Source organism: Carlito syrichta, unplaced genomic scaffold (genome assembly GCF_000164805.1).
Source record: "Carlito syrichta isolate Samal-C Ts95f unplaced genomic scaffold, Tarsius_syrichta-2.0.1 Scaffold307333, whole genome shotgun sequence".
NCBI lineage: Eukaryota > Metazoa > Chordata > Mammalia > Primates > Tarsiidae > Carlito > Carlito syrichta.
Genome location: NW_007251429.1, coordinates 116,455 through 141,635, shown reverse-complemented (window position 1 = coordinate 141,635; position 25,181 = coordinate 116,455). Strand labels below are relative to the sequence as shown.

General features: G+C 36.5%; 1 protein-coding gene across 1 annotated transcript in view; it reads left to right on the top strand.

Moving 5' to 3' along the window:
* CPQ (carboxypeptidase Q) overlaps positions 1-25,181 on the top strand; it is a 300,673-nt gene that overhangs the window by 220,546 nt on the left and 54,946 nt on the right. The window contains exon 5 of the mRNA XM_008064423.2: positions 84-195. Within this exon, the coding sequence (XP_008062614.1) occupies positions 84-195 (112 nt within the window). The remainder of the gene's footprint in view (positions 1-83; positions 196-25,181) is intronic.

Sequence of the window (25,181 nt, the reverse complement as noted above, 5' to 3'; positions counted from 1 at the left end):
GTATTTGGAATGCCTATGAATGCTTCCTCTTTGATGTCAGTTTTGCTTAGTTTTTTTTTTTCTCTTTTTATTATTTGTTCTAGGTTGTACTGGTCAGTGGACATCTGGACAGCTGGGATGTTGGGCAGGGTGCCATGGACGATGGTGGTGGAGCCTTTATATCATGGGAAGCACTCTCACTTATTAAAGATCTTGGTAAATATTGAGAAAATTGTTAACCAATGTGCGAGGATCTCAGTAGTGACATGTTTAACTCAATACACAAAATACTTAACAGATTAGTTACTATGGTGTGTTCAAAGACCCTTCTGAGGTCAGTTGATTCCCAGAAAAGAATACCTTATTTTCTTAAAGAAAGAAACTTTTATTCAGATACACTTCAGACTTCCAAAGTAGCAAATATTATTATCAGCCACTGGGGAAAGTGAACAAACAAATAAAACTGAAGCAAATGCAACCACATCAGCTAAAGACTACTCAAGGAAAATATTAGCAAACATGAGCAAAAAAAAATCAGCAGCACCTCCTACTTCCTTTTCCTTATTCTTCTTAAGACTTGTTTAGGCTGTTAGGATAATGGAGAAAGACCAGTCATCTTTCCATGATAGAAATCAAAGAGCATGGCCTAGGACTGAAAGAACGCTTCCTATAGTCACAATGAGGAATCCAAACCGAAAAGATGGACCTTCCAGGTAACCTAGACATGGGAAAGATGGACAGGCATAAAAAGGAAGGGCTGATACTGAAAGCAGTTTATTTTGATGACTGAATTTGCAAACAAAAACTTACATTTCCTCTTTGTGTGATGGTCAAAATGGTAGTTTGTGAGTATGGTTAGAAATAATGAAATAGTTATTTGTTTCTGTGATAGATCACTGAGTATTACAGACTCTAAATCCATCCAAGTTCTCACTCATAAGCAGACCCTGAACAATTATCATAATACTATAAGAAAGAGATTGGCAGTAGTGGAAAACTGCCGGGAGTGGGGAGGCACACTTCATCAATAAGGGTACCTGGGCTCCAACCAGGTGACATGGAGACCAAAGTGAGGCTCAAACTTTAACTGTACAATGGCCATTTGTATACCTAACCCCGAATTGTACCCCATGTCTTTAAAATAAAAAAATTTTTAAAAACAAATAATAAATAGTCTGACATAAGAGTTTCCTGTCTGAATCAGATCAGAGGTGGTTTTAAAATGTCTCATCAGCAGAAACTCTTATATCACAACTGTGGAATAACCTCATTTTCAGATGCACTAAAAATCAGAGTATTCCATTGCTTATTTAAGAACATATCTTTAAATTCATGTGTTCCCTCCTGCTTTTAGTAAACCCCTCTAATCCTATAAATTGGCCCATTAAATAAGTGTTTATCTTCTTAACAGTAGATTGCTGAAATTGTCTCGTTTGAGGCAAATCTTTGTTGTACCATTTTGATTTATATCTGACTTGTGTTTTAAAAATGGAGAGGTGAAAGGGTAGTCATGGTTTTCTTCTCCTCCTTCTTCTTCTACCTCTTCTTCTTCCTCTTCCTCCTCCTCCTCCTCCTCTTCTTCTTCTTCTTCTTCTTCTTCTTCTCCTTCTCCTTCTCCTTCTCCTTCTCCTTCTCCTTCTCCTTCTTCTTCCTTCTTCCTTCTTCCTTCTTTCTTTTTTCTTCTTTCTTCTTCCAGTGTTTCTCAATCTTGGCACTACTAACATCATTTTGGAACAGATAATTCTTATTTTCAGGGTCTGTCCCATACACGATAGGCTGTTTCATAGCATCCCTGGCATCCCTGGCTTCTGCTTCCTTAGTTTTGATGACTAAAAATGTCTCCAGATATCACCAAATGCCTCTGGGGTTCCGGGGGAAACAATTGCCCCAGTTTGAGACTCACTAAAATAAACTCATTAAAAAAACTCTAGGTAACCTGAATACAGGATCATTTTTTTAAAAAGAAAGCATATTAATTGTAAATCTTACAGTGTATATACTTACACTTTTACCATCATTACCATACATGAAGAAAAGATTCCTGAGCAACTACTATACCTTTTGTAAAAGCCAAAAAGCCAGGCACGGAGAGAGGTTTAAAGCTTGTCCTTAAGACCCTTAGAATAGAGTTGGGACCTACACACATAGTTATCAATATAGACTGAGTTTCAACATTCACTTTTAAAATGGGGCAAGGTTTGCAGAAAGAAATTATCCAGCAAATAAAACTGAAAAACACAGATCTGGAAGTCTCTGTGTGAATTCTCTCCTTCTCCCCTTCCCTGAACAATATTCATGGCTATCTCTATTTTCTCTTTCTCACATCATTCCAGAATGAAGTGGGTTCTAGAGTAAAGCAAGCAGAAGTCAAACATTTTTCCTCTTCATAAAGCACAGATGTTTAGCTTGGGAGTTAATTTTATTTCATTGTGTTCCATCAGCTTGATTGGAAGGAGGGTTGTGGAGAAACAGGAGAAACCAGGTCCATCTGAATTGGATTTTAGGTTATTCAGTGTATAGTCTGCTTTTTTGGCCCTGCACAAGTCATTTGAACTCTCTGGACTTCATTTTCCTTATCTTTTTCAACTGTAAGCTTTTAGAGTATTTTATTTGCTCTAGGTTAGAATAAAAATTGTGTCTTTTTTTTAACAAAACATTCAAATTAAAACTCTTAGGCAGATATAAAAACTATTGAGTATTTTAGCTTTTATTCATTTTTTATTTTATATTATAGTGTTTTATAACTTTTAAATTTTTGACTGCATTAATTGGATGGAGTTTCAATACAATTTTTTTTTTCTTTTCTGACCATTACTATTATTGTTTCATTGCTACTTAAACTAACTTATAGAGGAATAGGGTGTTAAAAAATGATCCACTAAGTGTCAAATGCACTAAATGAAATTCTTTAAGCTTTGAATCTCATTTCTTTGATACTCAGCATGGGACCCTAAACCACAGTTAATTGAAGTGAATTTAGTTGCATGGATAAATGCCAAACACCATGCAAAGGTGAATTGAGTATCTTTTTCCAGCTCTGAAAGTACCTTGACTTTAGTTGCTTTTGATGGCTAGTGATCAGTCCCTTAAATTCAGGACTTAAATCTCTAAAACATTTCTAAAAACTCATGTAAAGATATTAGCAAAACTTTAAAATAAAGAGTAATATTTCTTTTGAGTATGTGTTATGAGGTGTCATGGTATTCTGTCAAAAAACAGGACCCTGGAGTCAGATGCCTGTGTTCAAATCTTAGTTCTGCAGCTTTCTAACTGTATGACCTTGTGACTTTGCCTCTTTGTGCCTCAGTTTTCTCATCTGTGAAATAGGGATGATAATAGTTTCTATCTCATAAAGTTGCTTTGAAAATTAAAGAAAGTACTCATATAATTTACTTAGAACAGAGTCTGACTCAACCCAAGTTCTCAATGAATGTTATCTTTTATAACTTAATAAGCATGACTCTGACACTACTGTATTTTTATTTAAGAGAGGGTGATTTTTTTTTTTTACCTCCACCTTCGTTAGTGATTACTTTGCCTCCTAAATTAATATGTTAGTTATATTAATGTAACTTTAGGGATACCTGCTATGATAACCCTAAAATACTTTCCTTTTACTATTTAAGTCACCATCCCTTGTGTGATGGAGACCCTTCACTTTTTTTCATTTTCATCCTAAATTTATAGGAGTCTCAAATTTATCCTAGTCATTTCCTGCTTTCATATCTTGCTTAGATAGAATGCACAGTATCCATTCAGCACCTCATTTTCTGTGATTATTCCCATTGAATCTTACTCTTTAATTTTAAAGTTGATTGTAGATTGACTGTTATTTTAATGTGAAGAACTAGGTCCAACATGTGATGTGTGAGTTATGGATAAAACTTGCTGATTATACTTGATAAGAAATAGGGCTTTGGCCGGGCTTGTTGACTCAGCCTGTAATCCCAGCACTTTGGGATGCTGAGGCAAATGGATTGCCTGAGCCCATGAGTTCGAGACCAGCCCAGGCAACTTGGTGAGACCTTGTCTCTACAAAAAAAAAAAAAAAAAAAATTAGCCGGGTGTGGTAGCACATGCTTGTAATTCTGGCTACTTGTAAGGATGAGGTAGAAGGATCTCCGGAGTCCAGTAGGTTGACGTTGGGGTAGCCATGAGCATGCCACTGCACTGTAGCCTGGGTGATGGAGTGAGACTCCAACTCAAAAAAAAAAATTGGGCTTTGGGTTTGAGGCCAATAAATGGTTTTATAATTATTTTACTTAATTACATTGTGTTCAAACTGCTTAATTGGTGAAATATATGAAAGCTGTAACAATCTCTTTTTCCAAGAAAAGTGAGATTCCTTTTGGATGCTGTTCCTTGGATGACAAGTCATAGAGTATGCATGTCAGAGTCCCTCAGTGGGGATTGTTAACTTGAAGCTTTGGTCCAGTGGGGCTCTGTGATATTTGGAAATATTTTTCTAAGACTCATTCTTCTGGTATCTTCCCCCTTGTCCTCTGCTTTCACCACTCTTATAGATTCACTCTTTTGCCCAAACCATCAGCTTATATTATATTCAGTTAATCTAACAGAAGAGCTCTGTAAATATAATTAGTCATTCCTGAGTAACTGTCAACAGAAGGCTATTTGCTTTGAAGTATTGTTGAATACTTTTTTGTGTTTGTGGTTTACTGGACTTGAAACTGTTTATTTAAAATGTCATTTCCTAGAATGTTCTGGTGTCAGTGGACAAAGCCTATGACCAAAGATGCTGTGCTTCACAATGTCCATTTGGCACTTGAAAAATAAACTATCATCCATCCTCAAATTCTTTCAACTATATCATTTTCTGTGAAGTTAGAGTTTTGAGTTTTCAGGAAAGAAATGAAATAAATGAGAATTAAGCATATTACCTGGTGGTTGAAATGTGGGATATAGAAGAAACATTTTTCTAGAAAAATTTAAATATGAGCCTCCTGATTGTGATTACTATAGAGCTTGAAAGTCTATCTCTTAGAAAAATAGTTTATTTGGATGTTCATTCATTCATTTACTCAACAAGTATTTATTGTTCATTACTGCATGTGCATGTACCAGATGCCTTGTGCTGAAGAGTAAGGAGACATGGCCTTGAAGTCCTGGAAGTAGGAGAGACATTTAATTCAAAAATTGCCATGAAATTTTTGTAAGTTCCCTAAATGTGGTATGTACAAATTACTTTGGGCATCTGGTGAAGAGAGGATGCGGCATGACTTGGCTGGGTCAGGGCAACTTTTTTAAGGTGATATTTGAGCTCTTTTTAAAAATAAAGATAAATAGAAATTCTTAAAGCAAAGGGGGCAGAATGAAGAATTCCCAGCAGAGTATAAAACTGCAATCATTAAAGATAAGGAGAACATTATTGACAATAACAGTCTTGGGAGAGTTGGGGGAGGGAGGCATTATGGAATTACAGGAGATGTTACTTTTTACCTGATATACTTACATAACATTAGATTTTTGTGTAATGTGTGTTACTGTAGTAATCAAGAAGTTGCCCTCAAAAGCCCCTTCAACTACCCTCCTTCTCCCCAAAAAGAAAGGAAGAAATAGGAAGGAGGCAGATATAGGAAGTAGAAAGAGTAGTGCAGGAGTCACCAAGCCTTCCTGCCCTGGAGTACACCAGTGGACACAGCCAAATGCATGCCAGGACTTTGATACAAGTTGCCCTATATCTAGAGCTTTTCCAGTGCAGTGGGTTCTCTCTTAGAAGTGGGGACCCATCTGAGAAGAGAGTTTCCTTCTCCAAGGCCCTGGTGAAGTCTGCCTTAGGAAGACCCAGGAAATCCAATCCAGAGTAACTGAGGGAAGGATTTGAAGAGCTTCCAATCAAAGCAGGAGCCTAGAGAAATCTGGAGCCCTGAAACCAGTTTGGGACTAACCCAGACCTAGAAAGGAGATCTCATTTAGAAAGCACTGCCTCCCCTGCCCCCTAGCTTTAGCTATACTCAGTGTATAACAAAAATACTATGACTGGATAAAAGTACACTGACTGAATACTACTATGTTATAGGCATTGTGCTCACTACTCTACTGTGTATATGTTCTCTTTTCTTCTGGAAATAACCCCAAGCAGTAGATCACTCTTGTTCTATCCATTTTATAGAAGAAGAAATCGAAACAGAGAAAAGCTAAGAACTCTACCCAATGTCACTCAGCTATTATATAAAACATTTAAATCCAAGCAGCCTGACTCTATGCCCGATACCGTTAAGTACTTTATAATGCTGTTTTACAGCATTCCCAGTCTGTTTCTAGGAACACTCATCCCCAGGATATCAAGAAATGTTATATAGAAAGAAAGAAAAAAGTATCCCATGGCCAAATAAGCTTAGGAAAATCCCTCTAGGTAATTTCATTTTTCAAAAATATTTCTTGGTAGAATGCTCCATGGGTATAGTGTGCTTGGGGATACACCTCCCTGGGGTTTTTTTGTTGGTGGCAGAACTGAAGAAAAGTTCAAGAATATTCAATCAGATGAACTTTTGGCACTAAGTATGAAAGACCTTGAAAAATAAACTATCATCCATCCTCAAATTCTTTCAACTTTATCATTTTCTGTGAAGTTAGAGCTTTGAGTTTTCATTTTAGACTACCTTTCCAAGGGAGCCTGTGGTTGCCAGAATATTGACAAAATAGAACCATGTGATGGTTCCTCAGTTGTCATGGCAAAGGTTATTCTTGTCCTTCTCCTCGAAGAGCATTTATATTTACCTAAGCACAGACTCTGTCCAACAACTACTTTCTTATCCACATATCCACATTATCTGAGTCTATTTTATTTAAAGTGAATATAATATTACAGGAAATATTTAAAATATGCTAAGGGCTCTTTCTACCATGTTTTTCTATGGCGCCAAATGAATCTGAATTCGGTAGCATTTTTCTTTTCTAGAAGAACCTTTTATCTGAAAACATTCCATGAGCTCTCCCTATTCCCATGTTGGATGCTCTTTCTGCATAGTTATTCCATGAACACAGGAAAGGCGACAAGTGGCCGTGGGAAAGTGTCCTGTTAAGATCACTGATTCCCCAATATCTTTAGAGAATAATATATCTGCTTGTGAAGCTGTCCTAGAAATTAACTTGTTTTTAAGTCTTAAAAAAGATATTTCCCCCAACATTAAATTTCACTGTTATTAATTTAAATTTATTATGCAGATAGTTGTTTGTTTCTATTTTTTTCCTGAAGAATTTTGGTCCTGATGTTTATTATTGCACATAGTGAGGAAAATACCTGAAACAACAGAAGGATTGGAGACTTTAAGAATTTGGTTGCTCCTTTCCTTTTTTTTTTGTTACTTCTAAGGGTAGGTTTATGGTCATGGGATGTTTGTGACTCTTTCTCATTTTTTTAGAGGTTGATCTCATTTTTTTCTTCAGATATCTTATTTCCTCTAGTGGCAAGTTATGTCATGTCTGGCTTTTCCATAATACCTATGGCAGATATAAATCTATGTATATATCCGCCATAGGGGTGTGTGTGTGTGTATGTGTGTGTGTGTGTGTGTGTGTGTGTGTATTTTTTTTGACTGGGAATTGATGAGTACTTTTCATGAGTTTTGAACACATTTATAAGTTTCATTAACACACTTAGCATTCTTATATCTCGTTTAGTTTACTTACATAGAGACTTCTACTGGCATGTATAAAAAGACAAAATGTATGTAAATGGATCTATAAAATACATCTGTAAGATAAGTTAAGATTTGTTAAAAATGAGTCACTTTAGAATATGGTCTATTTTTTAGTTTGGATGTGATGTAGGAGATTCCATAGTCATGTGAGAGCCTTGGCCTGCATGAATATTGCTGTTATTCATTTATCATTTAGTTAGAATATACCACTTCTGTGTAAAAATAGATACAACCCAGGACCAGTGGCATACAGCACCATGATCAATTCCTTCCTGTGCTAGAAAGTCTGGAGGGTGACAGACAAAGACCGTGAGAGGAAGTCTCATGGGCCCCCTTTTTTCTATAGCCTCCTCAGCTTCTTCTCCCACTTATGCTTTGATGTGGCCAGTATGCTTTTTAAAAAATGAAGAAATGTAGTGATACAGGAAGTTTGAGAAATTGGTATTATTTATACTGGAGAAGGGGGACCATGGAAAAACTTAATAATAATAACAATAATAATAATAATAATAATATTATTATTATTATTATACTTAGTGTCCCAGGGGATTTCTACTTAAGAATGCAATACATACACATCCAGGGAAGGGCTATCTGCAAAATCCAGGGTACCTCGTTGAAACAGTATCATCATTGTATAGTACAACTTGACTCACAAGAAGATGTCCTCTTTCAATAATAAACTTTGAGCACCCACTTCATGAATGACAAATTAAATGAGCAGGACACAGTCCATTGCATTAAGGAGCTCACAGTCAGGCAACAGTGGCTTCACATGGACATAGACATTTGAAGTAACCCTTGGAAAGGTAGGACATGGGGGAAGCAAGAACAAAATTAGAGCTCATAGAAGTCCATAGTTTGAGGAGTTGAGAATGTTTTTGTAAATCTAGAGCAATTGATGAGTAACAGGTGGTGGAAATTAGTTAAGTGGAAGGTGAGGGTCAGTTTATAAAGGGCATTGAATGCAAAGCTAAGATTCAGAGTTGATGCTATAGACAGCAGGAGCCATTGAAGATTTTAAGCATGGGATTGGCATGATAGGACTTGCTTCTAAAATAAAGATATTAGGTTGGCTCTTCTTTTAACTTCTATAATACTATGATAAATAGAATAGAGACACAGGAGAAAAAACAAAACAAAACAGAGTGGGGAGATCCCAGCTATACTGAGTCTGGAAAAACCACATCTTTGGAGAGAAAACAAAGAATCAAATCTAAGTGCCTACTGTTTACAATTTATCCTGATGACTACATTCTCAAGAAACCTTTCTGCTTTTTAATGTAATTAAAACCCTGCAATTTTCAGGCATTCTCAGAAGATCCTTGAGCATAGAAAACCAAGGATGATGACCACTGATGCTTGGATTGTTGTCCTTTCTCTGTAATAATGGCATCTTTTAAAAGGAATATATTTAAAATGAAGTTGAAACCACTGAGTTATTGCTTTGATTAATGAGTGTGAGAAGATATGTCAGGAAGTGTTTTGAAGGCTGTATTTCTGTTCTTGTCACCATGGACCATAGACCCATTCAGTCACCCCATATACACTTATTTCGGACAGCATGTTAGAACAAAGAAATATTTGATGAAGTGCTTCATATTGGAATTACTCTTTTTCTGAAAGAAAGAAGTGTGAATTCATTTTGTATAGTTGAATAATTTTTGATGAAGCCATAGGAATGTCATTTTTAGTCACAAATGAAACATTTGGGAGAGGAATTTTTGAACTATTTATCGAATCTCTCTTATGTGCCAATTACTTCCCATGATCTTTTTAAATCCTCAAAACAGCTCTGTAAAGCATGTGGTGTTAGCCCTGGCAGGTCACTGAACCTATCTGGGACTTAGTTCCTTATCAGTAAAATAGATGCCAACATGCTTGCAAGGTGGTTGTATGGTTCAAACATAATCTAGGCAAAGCATATGCCTATCAGAGCCACAAAGATGGAAAATACACGGCACATCATGTTGAATGAAACTGTATTGGCAGTACTGCTACTGATGGTGAAAATTTTGCTGGCTTGGAATTCAATGGAGCCCTTTGGTGGAGCAGTGATATGGGATAGAGGGAAACAAGGCAAGCTTCATCATGGTTGTAACAAGGAAAAACGTCAATAATCTCCTACAGCATTTTATAACAGCAACACATTTAACTAATTGCAAATGTGTAAAGCTTCATGATTTTTAAAAATAGAATGGATAGTGAATACACTTGCTTTAAGACTTACATTAAGTAGGGTCAAACAAGATTTCATCCAGGTCTTCTTAGATTGGTGTGATGATGAATAGAGACCATTTCTGACTTTAGGCTGAACTAAAGTGACAGTTTAGCACACTTGAACAGGTGCTTCCAGCTTCTGAGCTAAGTGCTGCAAATGTGATTCTTACTGAGTCTAGAAGGCAGAAGTTACTATTACTTCTTTGGCAGATGAAGGGTCTATGGCTGATAGACACACAGCTTGCAAAAGTAGAAAATCACTTATTTCTTTTTCTTAAGGTTGTTCTTTATTTTTCTTTGCCTTTTATTTAACTAAGAAATATTTCGAATATCAAAAAATAACATAGAATAATAAACACAGACATATTTTCCACCCAGATTTAATAAATATCAACAATTTTGGATATTTGATCCAGATCCTTAGTTTAAAATAAAAGTTACAATACATTTGAATTCTGTTTTGTGCCTCTCCACAGTCTATTTCCTTCTCCTTCTGCAGATGTAACTGGTATTCAAGATTGTTGTAGCATTAGTCTGTGTGTATATCAAAAACAGTATCATATAGTTTCTGTGATTTTGAATTTACATAAGTGGCATTATTTTTTTCTGTACTCAGATGTATTGTTTTATTTATTTCTTCTATCTTTTTGAGGTGCATATTTAGTCAGTTAATACTCAGTTTTGCTTGTTTTCTAATGTATACATTTAAGGCCATCCATTGCCCTCTATGCACCGGTTTAGCTGCAATTCACAAGTTTTGAAATAGTGCATTTAAATTCCTAAAAGTATAGAGTTATTACTAAGTTACTGAGTTCTAATTTTGTTGCATACTGGTTGTAACATAGTCTTCAGAATATCAATTCTTTGGTACTTACTTAGAGTTAATTTTGGTTTATTAACTGGTCAGTTTTTTGAAAATGTATTATGTTTGCTTGAAAAGTACATGTAACCTCCCTTTCCTAAGAATAGGTTCTATATCTGCTTATTAGAGCAAACTTATTAACTGTGGCTATAAAACTACTGTGTCATTACTAGATTTTTTTTTATCTGCTTGATTTGTCGGTTTTTGAAAGAAGTATACTAAACTCTCCCACTAGGATTGTGATTTTATAAATTTTTCCTTGAATTTCTATCAGGTTATATTTTTTTAGTTTGAGGCTTTATTACTTTATATAGTTGAGCCTAAAAACCTTCTTTATCCCAGTAATGATTTTTCCCTGAAAGTCTATTTTATCTTATCATGGAACCAATTCTATTCAGGTTACTCCTTTTTCTACTCCTTTTCTGACTTATCTAAGTTGTTGTGTTTTAGTTGATTCTGTTGTAAACAGCATATAGTTATATTTAAAATATCCACTCTGACAATATTGATTAATGGGAAATTTGTCCTGTTTACCATTATTGTGCTTATTTTATATTTAATAACTCTAACATTTTATATTAAAGTTATTTCTATTAAAGCTATTTTTTCTTTCTCTTTTTTTTTTTGTTTTTGCTTTCTATTGGATTTATTGGTTTTTCTTACCCTCTTCCTCCCTCCCCCATCTTCCCTCCACTATTTGGAAGTATATATTTCTTTCTGTTCTTTTAGTGGTTACTATTAAAATATCACATCTTAATTAAATAATATAGCAACCACAGATTGCTCCAATATATTCCCTCTCATCATATTTATTATCATATATATTATTGTTGACTAGTGGTTTAATTATGTCTTGTTTATAAACTTTCCCCAGATTTATTATTACTTGGTTATTATTATTTGCTATAGTCTCAATGTGTCCCCCAAAGTTCATGGGTTGGAAACTTAATCCTCAATGTAACAGTGTTGGGAGGTGAAGTCTTTTGGGAGATGTTTGGGTCATAAGGGTTCTACCCTTATGAATTGGCTAATGTTGTTATGAAAGCGCTTGAGGGAGGAAGTTCACCCCTTTTTTGCTCTTTCTCCTTCTGCCATGTGAGGACAGTTTCTCGTCTCTGAAGGACAAACCGTTTACGTGCCATCTTGGAAGCAGAGATGGGGCCTTCACCAGACACTGAACCTGCTGGTGCCTGATCTTAGCTTCTTATCCTTTAGAACTATGAGAAATAAATTTCTATATTATCTAGTCTCAGGAATTCTGTTATAGCAGCATAAAGTGGCCTAAGCCTTTATATTTTGGCTTTGCCACTTACTAGCTGTGTACCTTGTAAGTTTTTTAATTGTGCTATGCCTGGTTTCCTCATATGTATAGTGTGGATTATAGTAGTATCAAACTATAGGTTTATTGTGATAATTAAATTATCTTACATTCATTTCTGGCACAAAATTACTCAGTGAATTTTAGCTGTTATTATTTAGTTAGTACTTATTATATTGTCATCATGTTCACTGATATTTTTGTTAACTATTATTTATTTCTTCTGGTTTAATTACTTTCTTCCTGAAGTAGAACCCATAGTAGCTCTTTTAATAGCATTCTGTGAACAATGAACTCTCAGTTTGAAACACCTTTACTTTAGTCTATCTTTGAATGACGTTTAGTTGGAAATAAAATCATTGGTTGTGGTTATTTTTTCCCAGAATTTATTAGGTATTGTTTTTTTCTGGCTCCTATAATTATTCTTGAGAAATCTAATTGTATCAGTGATTATCTGAATTTAACCATGATTTATTTAGGAATACTTTACAAAATTTTTTCCCTGCTCTGATTTTTTTTCCTGCTTTTTGAATCTGAGAACTGAGAACTCTTATCTTTTGGGGGGGGGGAGAGAAGGAGATTCAGTAATGTCATAAGTGATTATAGCCCCAAATACTGCTCTCTCTCATTTTATTCTCTTATTCAGGAATCCATATAGGATAAATATTTCATTCTCTCTCTCTTGTCTCACAGTCTCACTTTCAGATTTTCCGTCTTTTCATCTCTCTTAGCAACTTTCTGGGTGACTTCCTCAGATCCATCCTTTCAGTTCATAGTATTTCTCTTCAGTTGTGTTTTTAATTCTATTTCATTCCTCTGTTGTTTTTTTAAATAATTTTTTATTCTAGAAAAGTTTTAGATTTATAAAGATAGTTCAGGATTCCCTTATACTTCACGCCCAGTCTCTTCTATAACCTCTTGCACTGGCATGGTGCACTTGTTAAAATTAATGAACACATATTAATACATTATTATTGTTGATATATTATTGAAGCCTAGTTCGCACAAAATTTCCTTTGTTTTTATTTACTATATTTTTTCTGTCCTAGGATTCCATCCTGGACCACATTACATTTAGTCACCTCATCTAATTAGGCTCCCTTTGGCTGTGAGAATGTCTCAGGCGTCTCTTGTTTTTGCTAACTTTGACACCTTTGAGGAGAAATGGTCAACTATTTGTTAGATTCCCCTTAATGGCAATATGTCTAATGTTTTCCTCAAGGTTAACCTGGGGTTATGGGTTTGGGGGAGAAAGACCATAGAGGTAAAGTGCCATTTTCATCACATCATATTGAGGGTGCATGGTATACACACAACTTACACCATTGGTGTTGACCTGGATCACCTGGCTGAGGTGTGTTTATTAGGCTTCCCTTTTTCATTCTATACTCTTTAGAAGGTGTGCAGTTCAACAACAGTAGGTGAATTCGCATTGTTGTGCTACCATATTCCCCATCCAACTCCAGACCTTTTTTCATCTGCAAAACTAAAACTCTGTACCCATTAAACACCAACTTCTGGTTCCTCCTTCCCCTCATCCCCCGACAACTACTGTTCTACTTTTGGTTTTTTCCGTTGAGTCTTAACTCAAACTACATATGGTTTATTATTACAAAAAGTTTGGTAAGTAGTTTTTCATTGTGGTCTTATCTTCACTGGATCATTTTAAAGTTTTTCCTGGCGGTGGAGTGGAGCAATCTGCACACAACAACTGCACTTGCTTTGGCTTGATATCAGCTTGGGGTTTTCAAAACCCAAAGGTTACTACAGCATCTGCTTTTAATTTACACTGCAGCTTAAATTATCTTATTGTTTCCGGTATCGGGGGATTTCTGTCTCTTTCTCTCACTTTTTTCCTTCTTTCACTTTTCCTTGCCGCTCTTCTTTTTTTCTTCTTTCTTTCTCTTTTTCTATGCATTAAGCAACAGTTTTCTAAATTCATATTTTCTAAGCATTTCCACATATTTGTATGAGAAAGATCTTTTCTGCACCAGCTTGATCAGCCAGAAGTCTTCCTAATTTTTTTCTAGAGAAGCAAAACACCTTCATTTTGCCTGATGCTCGGCATCTGGAGAAGACAAAAACAGGAGAATCCAGACAGTGACCTGTCTGTGGTATCCATTGGCATGTAATGAGGAAGGGGTAAGGACAGCTGTCAAAAGCATGAATGACCAAGGCCAATGATCCCCAATCAGTTTATCATCAAATTTTCTGTGCATTTTTAGCTTTTTTGTATATTTTGCGAAATTTTGTAAAAAAAAATATGTATATACATTTGTTAACTAATAACAATTTGTTTCCAAATTTTGTTAATTACAAAAGTAATAACAACACTTTGATTTATCATGAGAAGACCCACGTTACTATGTCAAATTGATATTCTTCCAACTAAGAGCAAAGAAATTAAACTTACCCATATGGTTCACTCAGAGTACCATCTCACCCACCATAAAGATATTTTTTTTTCCATTTTTTTAAAGAATATTTGGAACTGGCACATAGAGTCCCTTTCAAGATCCTAGGTTTGTAAACACTGGCCTAAAGACACTGATTGGAGTTCTAGAAAGAGGGATGTCATTCTTGCCTACCTTCTTCCTTTCAAGCTGGTCCAGAAACTGCATCAACAGCCACTGCTCATTCCCTTCTTGATCCAATCTGCAGAGGTTGGAGTTGCATTTCCTAAGTGGTCCAGGTGTGGGTGTTAACTAACTTGTAGGGAACATTATCTGGACTAGCACAAAGAGCATCATATAAAATTATCTTGTTTCCACTCTTGAAAATTTACCCTAATTTTCATATCAGATTAAAAAATTCTGGACCATCAAAGCAAATGTGTTCTTTTATGGTGATTATCAGCAATTCTTCCCAGCTTTGATAAATGCAACTTATATAATCAGCTCTCAAAGATTTTCACTGTGGGTTTTTGTTTATTTATTCTTGCAGAATAATGCCTTAAAAATTATTCTGATTTTTCTTGGCAATTATTAAGCAGGTCTCCCCTATTCCCTACCTCCCGAACCCCAATTCCCAGCATTGAAGAAGAAACAAATTTCTAATTTTAAACCTAAGCCATGCATGACACAGCTGGGCTTACTCCGAAGTTGGCCTGTTATTGAAGGACAGTGGACAGGACACTAGTCACTGGAGGGCCTAGGCACACAGTGGAAGAGTGAATCAGGAAGCTATCAGGAGGTGCCACTCTCTCTTTGTTGCTTTATGAAGTTAGTGTACTTTTTTAGAATGGACTTTGTTAGAGGAATAAATAATACAGTTCTGTTATCCAGACTTTTGAATCACACTTCTAGCCCTTTAATGTACCTGATATACCCTTAGGTACTATTCTTTTTCTATAATGAAAAAAGATATTAGGTGAGGGATGGGTGTATTAAAGAATATACTTAAGGTTACTACACTGAAATCTGGGGAACATGAATAGGGACTGGAATGGAGAGTGATGTTGGTCATTGTTGGTTAGTAACCCACGAAGAAGTGGAGTATGTCCCCAAGTAGGCACAGGTGGAGTCATGTGGGAAATGGGCATGTGTGCATCCTTCAAATCCTTCCACTGGGCTGCTGCCTGCTCCTTACATTCAAGGGCATTTTATTCTGTCTACTTGCAGATCTCTAAATATGCCATACTGTTTCAACCCTCTTCACCCAATAAACCTCCATACATTACATGTTCTTGCTTCCATTGTCAGATTTGAGCTCTTTAAGTGTGATTTTTAACCTTTGCATGCCCACCCCCAACACAAGGTAAAAACCAGTAGTGTTTGTTACGTCTAGGAGAATTGACCACTCATGTGCTTTAGGACAAGAAAGTGAGAGGGCCAAAGGAAGCTTCACTTTGGAGAGTGGAAGAACCCATCTACAGAGACCCTTGGTCTCTCGCAGAAACACAGAAATGATGAGGAAGCATAACTGTGACTAAAGAGAAAGGAGAGAAGAGAGAGAGAAAGAAACATAAGTAGGTAGCAGCAGAACCTGGCTCAGGGAGGCACAGCTGAGTTGGAGGCATGACATTTGGGGCGCGCGTTGTAGAGTCAGATGGGAATTTCACAGTCACATCTGATTGATCTAGTCACCATCCTTCTACTGTCTCTGAATTTCAACCTTTTTAATCATTCAGCCTTTGATTAATCATCTGATCACTTTTCTTTTCTTCTTCCCTGGCTTTTTTAAACATCACATTAATGCTAACTCAGAGAACTTTTCACCTCGACAATCTTCAGGTGACCTACTTCCAGTCCCTCTTGATATACACATGTTGAAAGTGACAGTTACTTCCTTTTATGAAAGATAGATCTTATTTAATAATTTTTTTCAAGTGGAGAGATTAGTTATGGTCACAGTGGTAAATTTTTCATAATTTTCTAAGTGCTATAAAAAGTAACTTAATGCCATGAAGTAAATTCCCATGATAGGAGTTGTCCTGTCACTGTGAATTGCTGTGATCATCTTTGAAGTGATATATCTTTCCACACTGTCTGTCAGCAACTATGTAGGGTTTGTTTTAGATTCAAAAATGTGTGAGATGAGTTGATCTACATCCAAGGAATTCAGACTTTTTTTGTTTTTTGTTGTTCTTGGATCTGGTCACTGTTTGCTGGTTCAGTTGTAGAGTGGTTGTGTTATGTTTATCTGTCCTGAAATTTCGTATTCAGATGTGGTTTTTACATACTCTTTTTTTCTTACCCTTCACTTATGGAAGGATGACTATAGAAGAAAAATAACCTTTTATCTTTTCTCAGTGATATGACTTCATTGCATTCAATTTTTAAATAAATCATTAACCTAATACCCTACACATCTTATTTCTCTAAAATGTGATATATATGACTTAAGACTGATCAACATATTCCCCTGTCTACTGCATGCATATCTACAGTTTTTGTTTTCTTCTCATATCTTCCAGAGAGGAAAAAATGTACTGTTTGTAAGCAGATGATTTAATTTCAATAAATGTCTTTTTATTTCTCTTTCCTTTTGATTCACTGCTTGGAAACTGTGAGAAACATCCAAGTGCAGATGCTGTTTTCCAACTTTGACTAAATCTTGATTGTTGACCTCACAAACTTAGATTTGTCCCCTGTGATTCAGTGGTGGAAGTAATAATATTAGCAGTTAAAACTTCTAAAGACGCCATCAGGAAAAGGAAACTTTGGTCATTCTGCTTCTTGTTAGGAACAGGTGGCAATTTAAAAAACAGACACTTGCTAAGGGGAATGAGATAAGAATGATCAAGCAGAAATGCCTCCTCTTTTCGTGAAGTATGAACTAAGGATGCTGCATATAGTAATAAAGTAAAACTCCTAAAAGCTTTCCCTTGCTGGTTGTGTATATAGGCTTATTGTTATTTAGTCTTCAAAGATGACTTTTCTTATGTATTTATTCTCTTTAAAGGAAATTACATCTAGATCAAAATATTTTTTTGCAAAATACTTGTTCTATATAGAAGCCTGTTTAAGATGTCACATTGAGACACAAAGCAGTTTACCTGCTGTGTGAGTGACATCTGCAAGAGATGGGCTCTCAACATGTCTTCTGCATGTTGGTTCCACTAATCTGCCAGGAGGCAGAGGTGATTCCTATCTTTCTGAGAGCTGCCCATAGAAGGCAGGCCCTCTGCAGTCCCCGGAACTGAGCCACTAAATGAAGGCTTCCACAGTGACCATCAAGTTCCTTGATGGTGAGGCAGCATATTCAAGAGGAAATGGTTCTAAAGACAAAAATGTGCAGAGCCAGTTTTATGGGCTGTGACATCATGTAAGTGGTGGGGCATGTCTTTTCATCAAAGGCATGTACAGCAGAAGGGAAAAGAAAAGGGCCTGTGGGTTGGATTTCTTCAAACCCTGCCAACCTGGACAGTGAGTCCTGGGAGCAAAATAATGGTGAGCTTTAACCACCCAGACTTCTTCCTTTTAGTTTAAGGATTTCCAGGGATTCTTAGCTGTACTAAAATTAACAGGACATATTTCTATTTGTTCTTTGTGGTATTGGTTCTCTGTCTCCCCCTGAATATTTAGCCAGAAGTAGAGATACATCCTTTCTTCCTCCACATCTTTGAGAATCAAAGAATCTCAGTTGGCAGAGTTGGAAGGGGACTTCAAAGATCATCTAGTGGAACAGTCTGATTGGTCATGTGAATAAACTGAAACCCTGAATGAATATGGTTTATGCAAGGACATCCCTACAGTTGGTGTCAGAACACAGGTTTCCTGACTTGTGGCCCAGGGCACTCCATAGTATGCCACACCAGCCAGATTCCATTTCTCCCCAGATAGAGCCGACTGCACCAAATGGGTCTCCTTGCTGTTTCCTCCCCAAGCCACCCTCACTCCCGTCTCTGCACCTTTGAGGATGCTACGTGCCCTGTGCAGAGTGTCCCTCCCTTCTAACTCCTCTGCTCAGTCCATCACAAACCCTAGTGCTCAGCTCAGTCTCATTTCCAAAGTTAAGACGCTGTCACTCTAGGGCTTTCCAGCCCAAATTGACCTCTCCTCTCCCTGTATTCTTTCAGGTCCTTGTTCATCCTCTGTTTCATGTTTGATCTTAATTTCCCAGCCAGACCACACTCTTTCTAGTATGGGTTTTTGTCCCCTCCACTGTAGTTCTTCCTGCACCTACTGCTGGTCTGAGTACTTCAACCTACTTCAGTCCTTTTGTCTGTTAAATGTTAATATAATACCTGCCCTACGTATAGACATAGTAGACTCTCAACTTGTTGATGGACATGTTGAACGGTTTTCTATTCTGGAACTTTAAGCTTTTGAGCAGGTAGAAGAAGGGAGAGGGAAACCCAAGCACACAGAACCCAAATGCACAGATGTTTGGGTCACACAGAATTAGCCTTCACTGGTCAAGCATTTCCAGCACCTGCACCAGCAGTCATTTACATTTATTCCTTCTCTCTGGGGACAGTTCAAGCAAGAGCAAATTTCTATCATTATTGAGACAGAGGTCTCCCAAAGGCCTTGCCGATATTATAGTTTTTAGATCTGCAGTTTTCTCTTAAGTTCCTCCTTTAGGAGGGATGGAAACCACAGAATGGGTATTTTGGTAAATGCCCCACATAGCTATCTACTGACTGGGCGGCAGGTGACCCCCTAGGAAAGCCACAGGTATCCTATAAGGTCCTAATAAGAACCACAGTTGTCCTGAACAAATGAGCTTCTGTGAAGCATAGTGCAATACATAGATATGCTTTCTAGCTCCTTTTAAAAACACCATTCCCAGCCAGGCTCGGTGGCTCAGCCTGTAATCCCGCGCCTTTGGGAGGCTGAGGTGAGTGGATTGCCTAAGCCCGCGGGTTCAAGACCCGCCTGGGCAGCAAGACCTCATCTCTACAATAAATCAAAAAATCAGCCGGGCGTGGTAGCGCATGCCTGTAATTCCAGCTACTCGGAAGGCTGGGGCGGAAGGATCGCCGGAGCCCAGCAGGTCGAGGCTGCGGTGGCTGGGAGCGGCCACTGCACTCCAGTCTGGGCGACAGAGTGAGACTCCGACTCAAAAAAAAATAAAATAAAATAAAAAACACCATTCCCAGATAACAGCCCCATGGTTAGAACCAAGTAAGGGAAGGACTCAAGGTCACCTCCAGAATTGATTATAATCTATTTAGTCTGTTCCCCTCCTAGTTTGTATTCTCCATATTCAACCCTCAGTAGACTTGAGGCAGAGTGCTATGGCAGAAAAGAGTCCTTAGAGACAGGCAGCCAGACAGTGTGGCAATATAGAAAGAACTCTAGACTAGAAATATAGAGACCTAGGTTTAAGGCCTGACTGTGCCTTTGTATAAAGCCTCTTATCAATCCTTGCTTCAGTCTTCTCACCTGTTAAATGTGAATAATAATACCTTCCCTACATCTAGGCATTCTTCACACCTTTTTTTATTTCTTTAATATTTCCTTCCCTGCTATGTGAAATCATTGAGCACAGAAACTGGCCACAGTAGGTATTCAATAAAGGTGAGTCTCCACTGACTTTCTTTCCCTTCATTCTCTTTTCCATCAATTAACCGGAGATGGAAAGTGGCAGGATTAGACTTCAGCCCTGTAATGGCTCCTCTGCAGTACTTCCTCACAACTCATATCCATCTTTCAGATAGCTTGTTGTACCCACATTTTCTGTTAACACAAATTGGAGGAAGTGTCATAACCTTCATTTGTTGACAGAGTCACGAATAGGAAGAACACAGTGATGAATTTCTCAATTCAGGCAGGAATTGAGTGTTGCCTGCAGGGTAGACTGGCTCTGCCACCTGCATTGATGATATATCATCCCTGAAAATTAACTCATCTTCACCATAGTCATCGAAATGGAAACAAGTGCTTGTTCTTTGAAAATCACCTTCAGATGGGAAGGATAAACGTCTAGCACAGTATATATGGTGCACCCACGTTTACGGTCATGTTAAATGTGCATTACTGTGACTCTGCCACTTGGAAAATGTTTGAAGATGTTGTGTTGCATCAATGGGTTTGTGTGTGTATTATTTGTTTCTTGAATAAGAGCTCAACATAAGCTAATAGCTTTATATGAAAATATAATGATTACCAAATTCCGAGTCAATGTCCTGTTTCACATTCACATTCATTCTGGCTCACTTTAATACAACCTTATGCATCATAATGCATGTTGTGTTCAAAAATAATGATGTGGGCCCTGATCTTTCTAGGTCTGATGGGTGCTAGTGCTATACCCCTGTAAATTTTAAAAGTATTATCACTCACTTAAAAATATAGATCATTTTAATTAAAAATGGTAAGATATATGTATGAATAGGTTCCATATCAACACATTTTTGTTTTGTTCTCTTTGTTAAATATATTAATACTAATTTAATCATTACTATTGGATCTATTAATTCAAATAATATCTATCAGTAGGTAGATGAACTAAACATTAAGCATATTTATCAAATTTTATATAATATACTCTTGCACAAATGGTAAAACCAATATTTACATGTTGAGGTGTGGAAGCAAATTATTAGTGCCTCTTCTTAAGCTGGTATAGTCAGGTTTTATAACTATGTATTATTTCACAGGATATCAATAAGGAGAACAGAAACTATTGTAGTTATTTTAAGCAGAAAATATTTTAATTTAAGGAATTAAAACCTACAGCAGGAAGAAGGAATGCTTACCAAACATTATATTGCTTTTTCATCCCTTCTTGCTATCAGTTGGGACCTTATGATGGTCCTGGCTGAAGGACTATGAAGGGGAGGGAAGTATTACTTTCCCAGGGTCAAACCAGTTAAGAGCTTGTTTGTCTCTTTCTACAGTCACTTAACCCGGAAGCAACCTTGGGAGCTGTGTGTTGAAATGGAAAATAAAAAGTTGGGTGAATCTTGGTTAGCTGAGTCAGCAGATAAAGGAGGTCTCTCACTAATCTGCATTAGATTTTACATGAGCAAATAGTCAACTTTTATTGGAATAAACCCCAGAGACTTGAGAATTTTATCTATTTGGGCAGCTAGGGTTAATTATTTACAAATATCGGGACCTATAAAAAATGTTGAAAGGCTTCAGAGAGGAGAAATTAGGATGCAAGTGTTATTATTCAGAAAATCATGAGGCTCGGAAGCTATAGGAAACTGTCACCAATGACCTCAGTTGTACCAGAATGAGTGGTTAGTAGGAAGATATTGAGAAGCTTTTTAGCAAAAGCTCACATCTGGGGTTTACCAAAGCCCATATGACTACCCACCTCAAAAGAATAATTATAGATTCTATTTATCTTTTGTCTTGGAAATCTCAAATGAATGAATCTCATTGTCTTAATATGAACTATAACCCTGCTGGCAGGGATTCCAGGAAATGTAGTTCCTATGCTTCCACTCCCTGTAATACCGGGGTAAGTATAAAATGGGAAATGGTGTAGTGGAATTGCCAAATGATAATCTAATGTACCTAGGTAGCCCAACTATTGGGGGTGAAAATATATCCCACTTTGTCTGGGACAATTCCAATTTATTTCTGTTGGCCCAGAGTAATTATTGTTAGTACCCTGTTTCAATCTCAAAATGTTCCCTGTTTGGATGCTAAATTATTTGGCCATCCACCTATTATTAACATGATAAAAATACTTTATTCATTTAATCAGAAAACACTTACTGAGGATATACTAAGTACTAATCATTGTACTAAACACTGGGGACATTGCCCCCACAAAGGCACATGTGATCCTGACATTCATGGAATTTAGAGTCTAGGCTAGTGATTGATGGGAGCTTAAAACAAGTCAGTGTCTATGAGAACAGAGCAAAGAAGACATATTTAAAAGAAGTTGTGAGGAGCTAAACTGTACAGGTCTTGATAACTGATTAGAATGTAGGTTAAGATTCTTAGGCTGTTAAGTCAGACTGTATGGGCTTGAATATCAGCTCTATCATTTATTATCTATCTTAACGGGAAGTTACCAATTTTTCTCTGCCTCACTTTACTACTGTGTTAAATGGGGATTATAATAATACTTATAAAGTTGTTGTGAAATTAGACTAGGTAAAAACTTATAAAATTTATAAGTGCCTAAAATATAGTAAATAAATATTTGTTATGATTGCACTAATGAAGAAGAAGAGGGAGAGAAGAAAGAGAAGGAAAGAAGAGGAAGAAGAATGAAGTAGGAGGAGGAGGAGAAGAAATTTGTTATTTCTTTTAATAGCTGAATATGAGAGAAGTGTCTAAGAAAACTCCTAGGTTTCTGACTTGGGTGTCATGATGGATACTTATGTAAAATTGTAAATGCAGATGAAGCTGGTTTATGTGGAGGAAATAATGCATATAGTTTGGATGGATTTCTAAAAGAAACACAAGAAAAACCCATCTAAGTGGGCTTTTGGTTGGATTATGCTGAGTTTTAGAAACCTGTGGGGTATCCAATTAGCAATGCCTAATAGGCAGCTGAATATTTTTATTGGTTTGAGGTTCAGAAAGAGGTTCGAGCTGAAATTTAGATTTGTGAGTTTTTAGGATCTACATGGCAGTTAAAGCCAAAGAAATGCAAGAGATCCATTAGAGAGAGTATTCAGGGTGAATAATGATAAGGCCATTAACGGCTGTCTGGGTTAGGCTAGAATTTAAAGGTCAGAGGGGAAAAAAAGGCCATGAAAAAGACAAGAAGGATTTGCCAGAGAAATGGGAGAGAAGCAAGCAATTGATGTGGAGGAGGGGAAGGAAGAAGAGAAAGTCAGGAGGAACAGGTAGACAGTGGTGTTAGGTACCAAACATAAATCACGAGGAATAGAAATGAGTCTATGGATTCAGCAGTTGGGGACTGTTGGTGATTTTAGTAAGAATAGATTGAATGTAGTGGGGAAAGTGGAAATCTGATAAGATCACCAAGGGTAGAGGCGATCATGGGAAGAGAGGATGTAGTAAAGATTGTAAACTATTAATCTTTTCTTTAGGGTACTTGACTGTGAAGGAAAGGAAAGGGTCAGCTGATGGCTAGAGGCTTTTTAAAAGCAGAGACTATAAGATCATTTGATCCCAGAGTTGCACAGAGGATTTGCAGACCAGGAAAGGTTTGGGATTACATGACCTTCAAAGTCCTTTCCATTTCAAAGTGTTTATTATTCCACAATTTTCTACTTAGTAAGTTCAGCTTTTATTTTCACACATTGATACCTGTAGAGAAGGTATAAAGTCTTTCTTAGCCTAACAAATTTAGATTATGATTTAATTTGATCTTATAAGTCTTTAGTGAAATATATTTTAGGAGTCAGAATGCATATCCACATATAGTATATTTATGAATTGTGCTCTGAATTTTTTAGTATCACAAACATTCACATCCTTCACACATTATTTTATAATTGGTTCCTTTTTTCAACCAGTTGCTTGTGCTTATATGCAATTTGTCTTTTTGACTATTTTTTATGCCGCTTTTCAGCTTCTCCCAATGAGTAATTATTAAATCCTTAGGTCATAACATTGGGAGAGGTCTACTGCATAATAATTCTTTTCAAAGACTTTAACATTCCTGCCCTGTGCCCACCTCCCCCTCCTCAGCCTTGGTTGGTTTATTGAGTAGAGCAAAACAATTAGTTTGTTGTTAATACTAGTGGAAGAAGATATGCTAAGCATCTGGAAATGTTCTTCTAGAAAGTATCTGTGGTTCTGTTTTTGAAAAGTCTCAGGTCTCCCATCACTCCCCTCCAGTCTTGCTAGAGCAGGATAGAATCAAAATTTATAACTGCATGTAATTCTGTACTACAACTTTTCATCTGGGATCTTCTTTTTAGAAAGTCTCTTCAAATGTTTTCTTGACCTCAAGGGAAAAATTTCTCCCAGAGATACCTCAGTTTTGATCAAAAGCATTCACAAGTTCACTTTTTTGTTTTGTTTTTGTTTTTTGTTTTCCCTCTACCAGTTAAAGTCCTCTTAGCTTGGAAGATTAAAGCTCATAAACTTGGTTCCACTGGTTTATTAGAAAACTCACTTTAGCTAGAAGAGTTGAAGTTGTGATATAGACAGACCTGAGAGAGCTAGGAAAAGGTTATTTTCCTCCAAATAGTTCAAGTCCTATAATTTAATTTTCCTCTGTTTTGGCCAGATTTTTTCTTTTTTTTTACTGACTTTATTGCATCCATTTTAGTTAGAGACTGAACTTTGTTGTCCCCATTTAAGTAGAAATTAACAAATCATTGCTATCATTTTATTTGTTTTTAAGTATGTGTTTAAAGCCTTTTTATAATTATGATATTAAAATATTTCATCTCTTTAATTCCAAATAACATTAGTTTAAAGATACACCTTTGATATTAAAAAATACTTTTCAAGAGAAATATTGCTTCTCAATGAATACATACATTAATCACAAGACCATTCTAATTTATAACATTAAATATGAAAATATATGCTCTTGGCATTGAAGAGTATGGCATTAATGGCCACTTCACCTGACTAAGACTTCCCATTTGTGGGATCTGCCATTGCCTAATATTTGTCCATCTATTCTTTAATTATCCATTTAACTCACAGCTATTGAGAACAATATTAAGTCTTAAGCTCTTTTGCTAAGCAGTGGACAATAGAAACTACCTGGTGATAACGTTTTGATTTTGCAAAGTGAACTATTTATCATATATCTTAATCTAGCAAATATCTTTTAAAATTTCAAATTTTCTCTA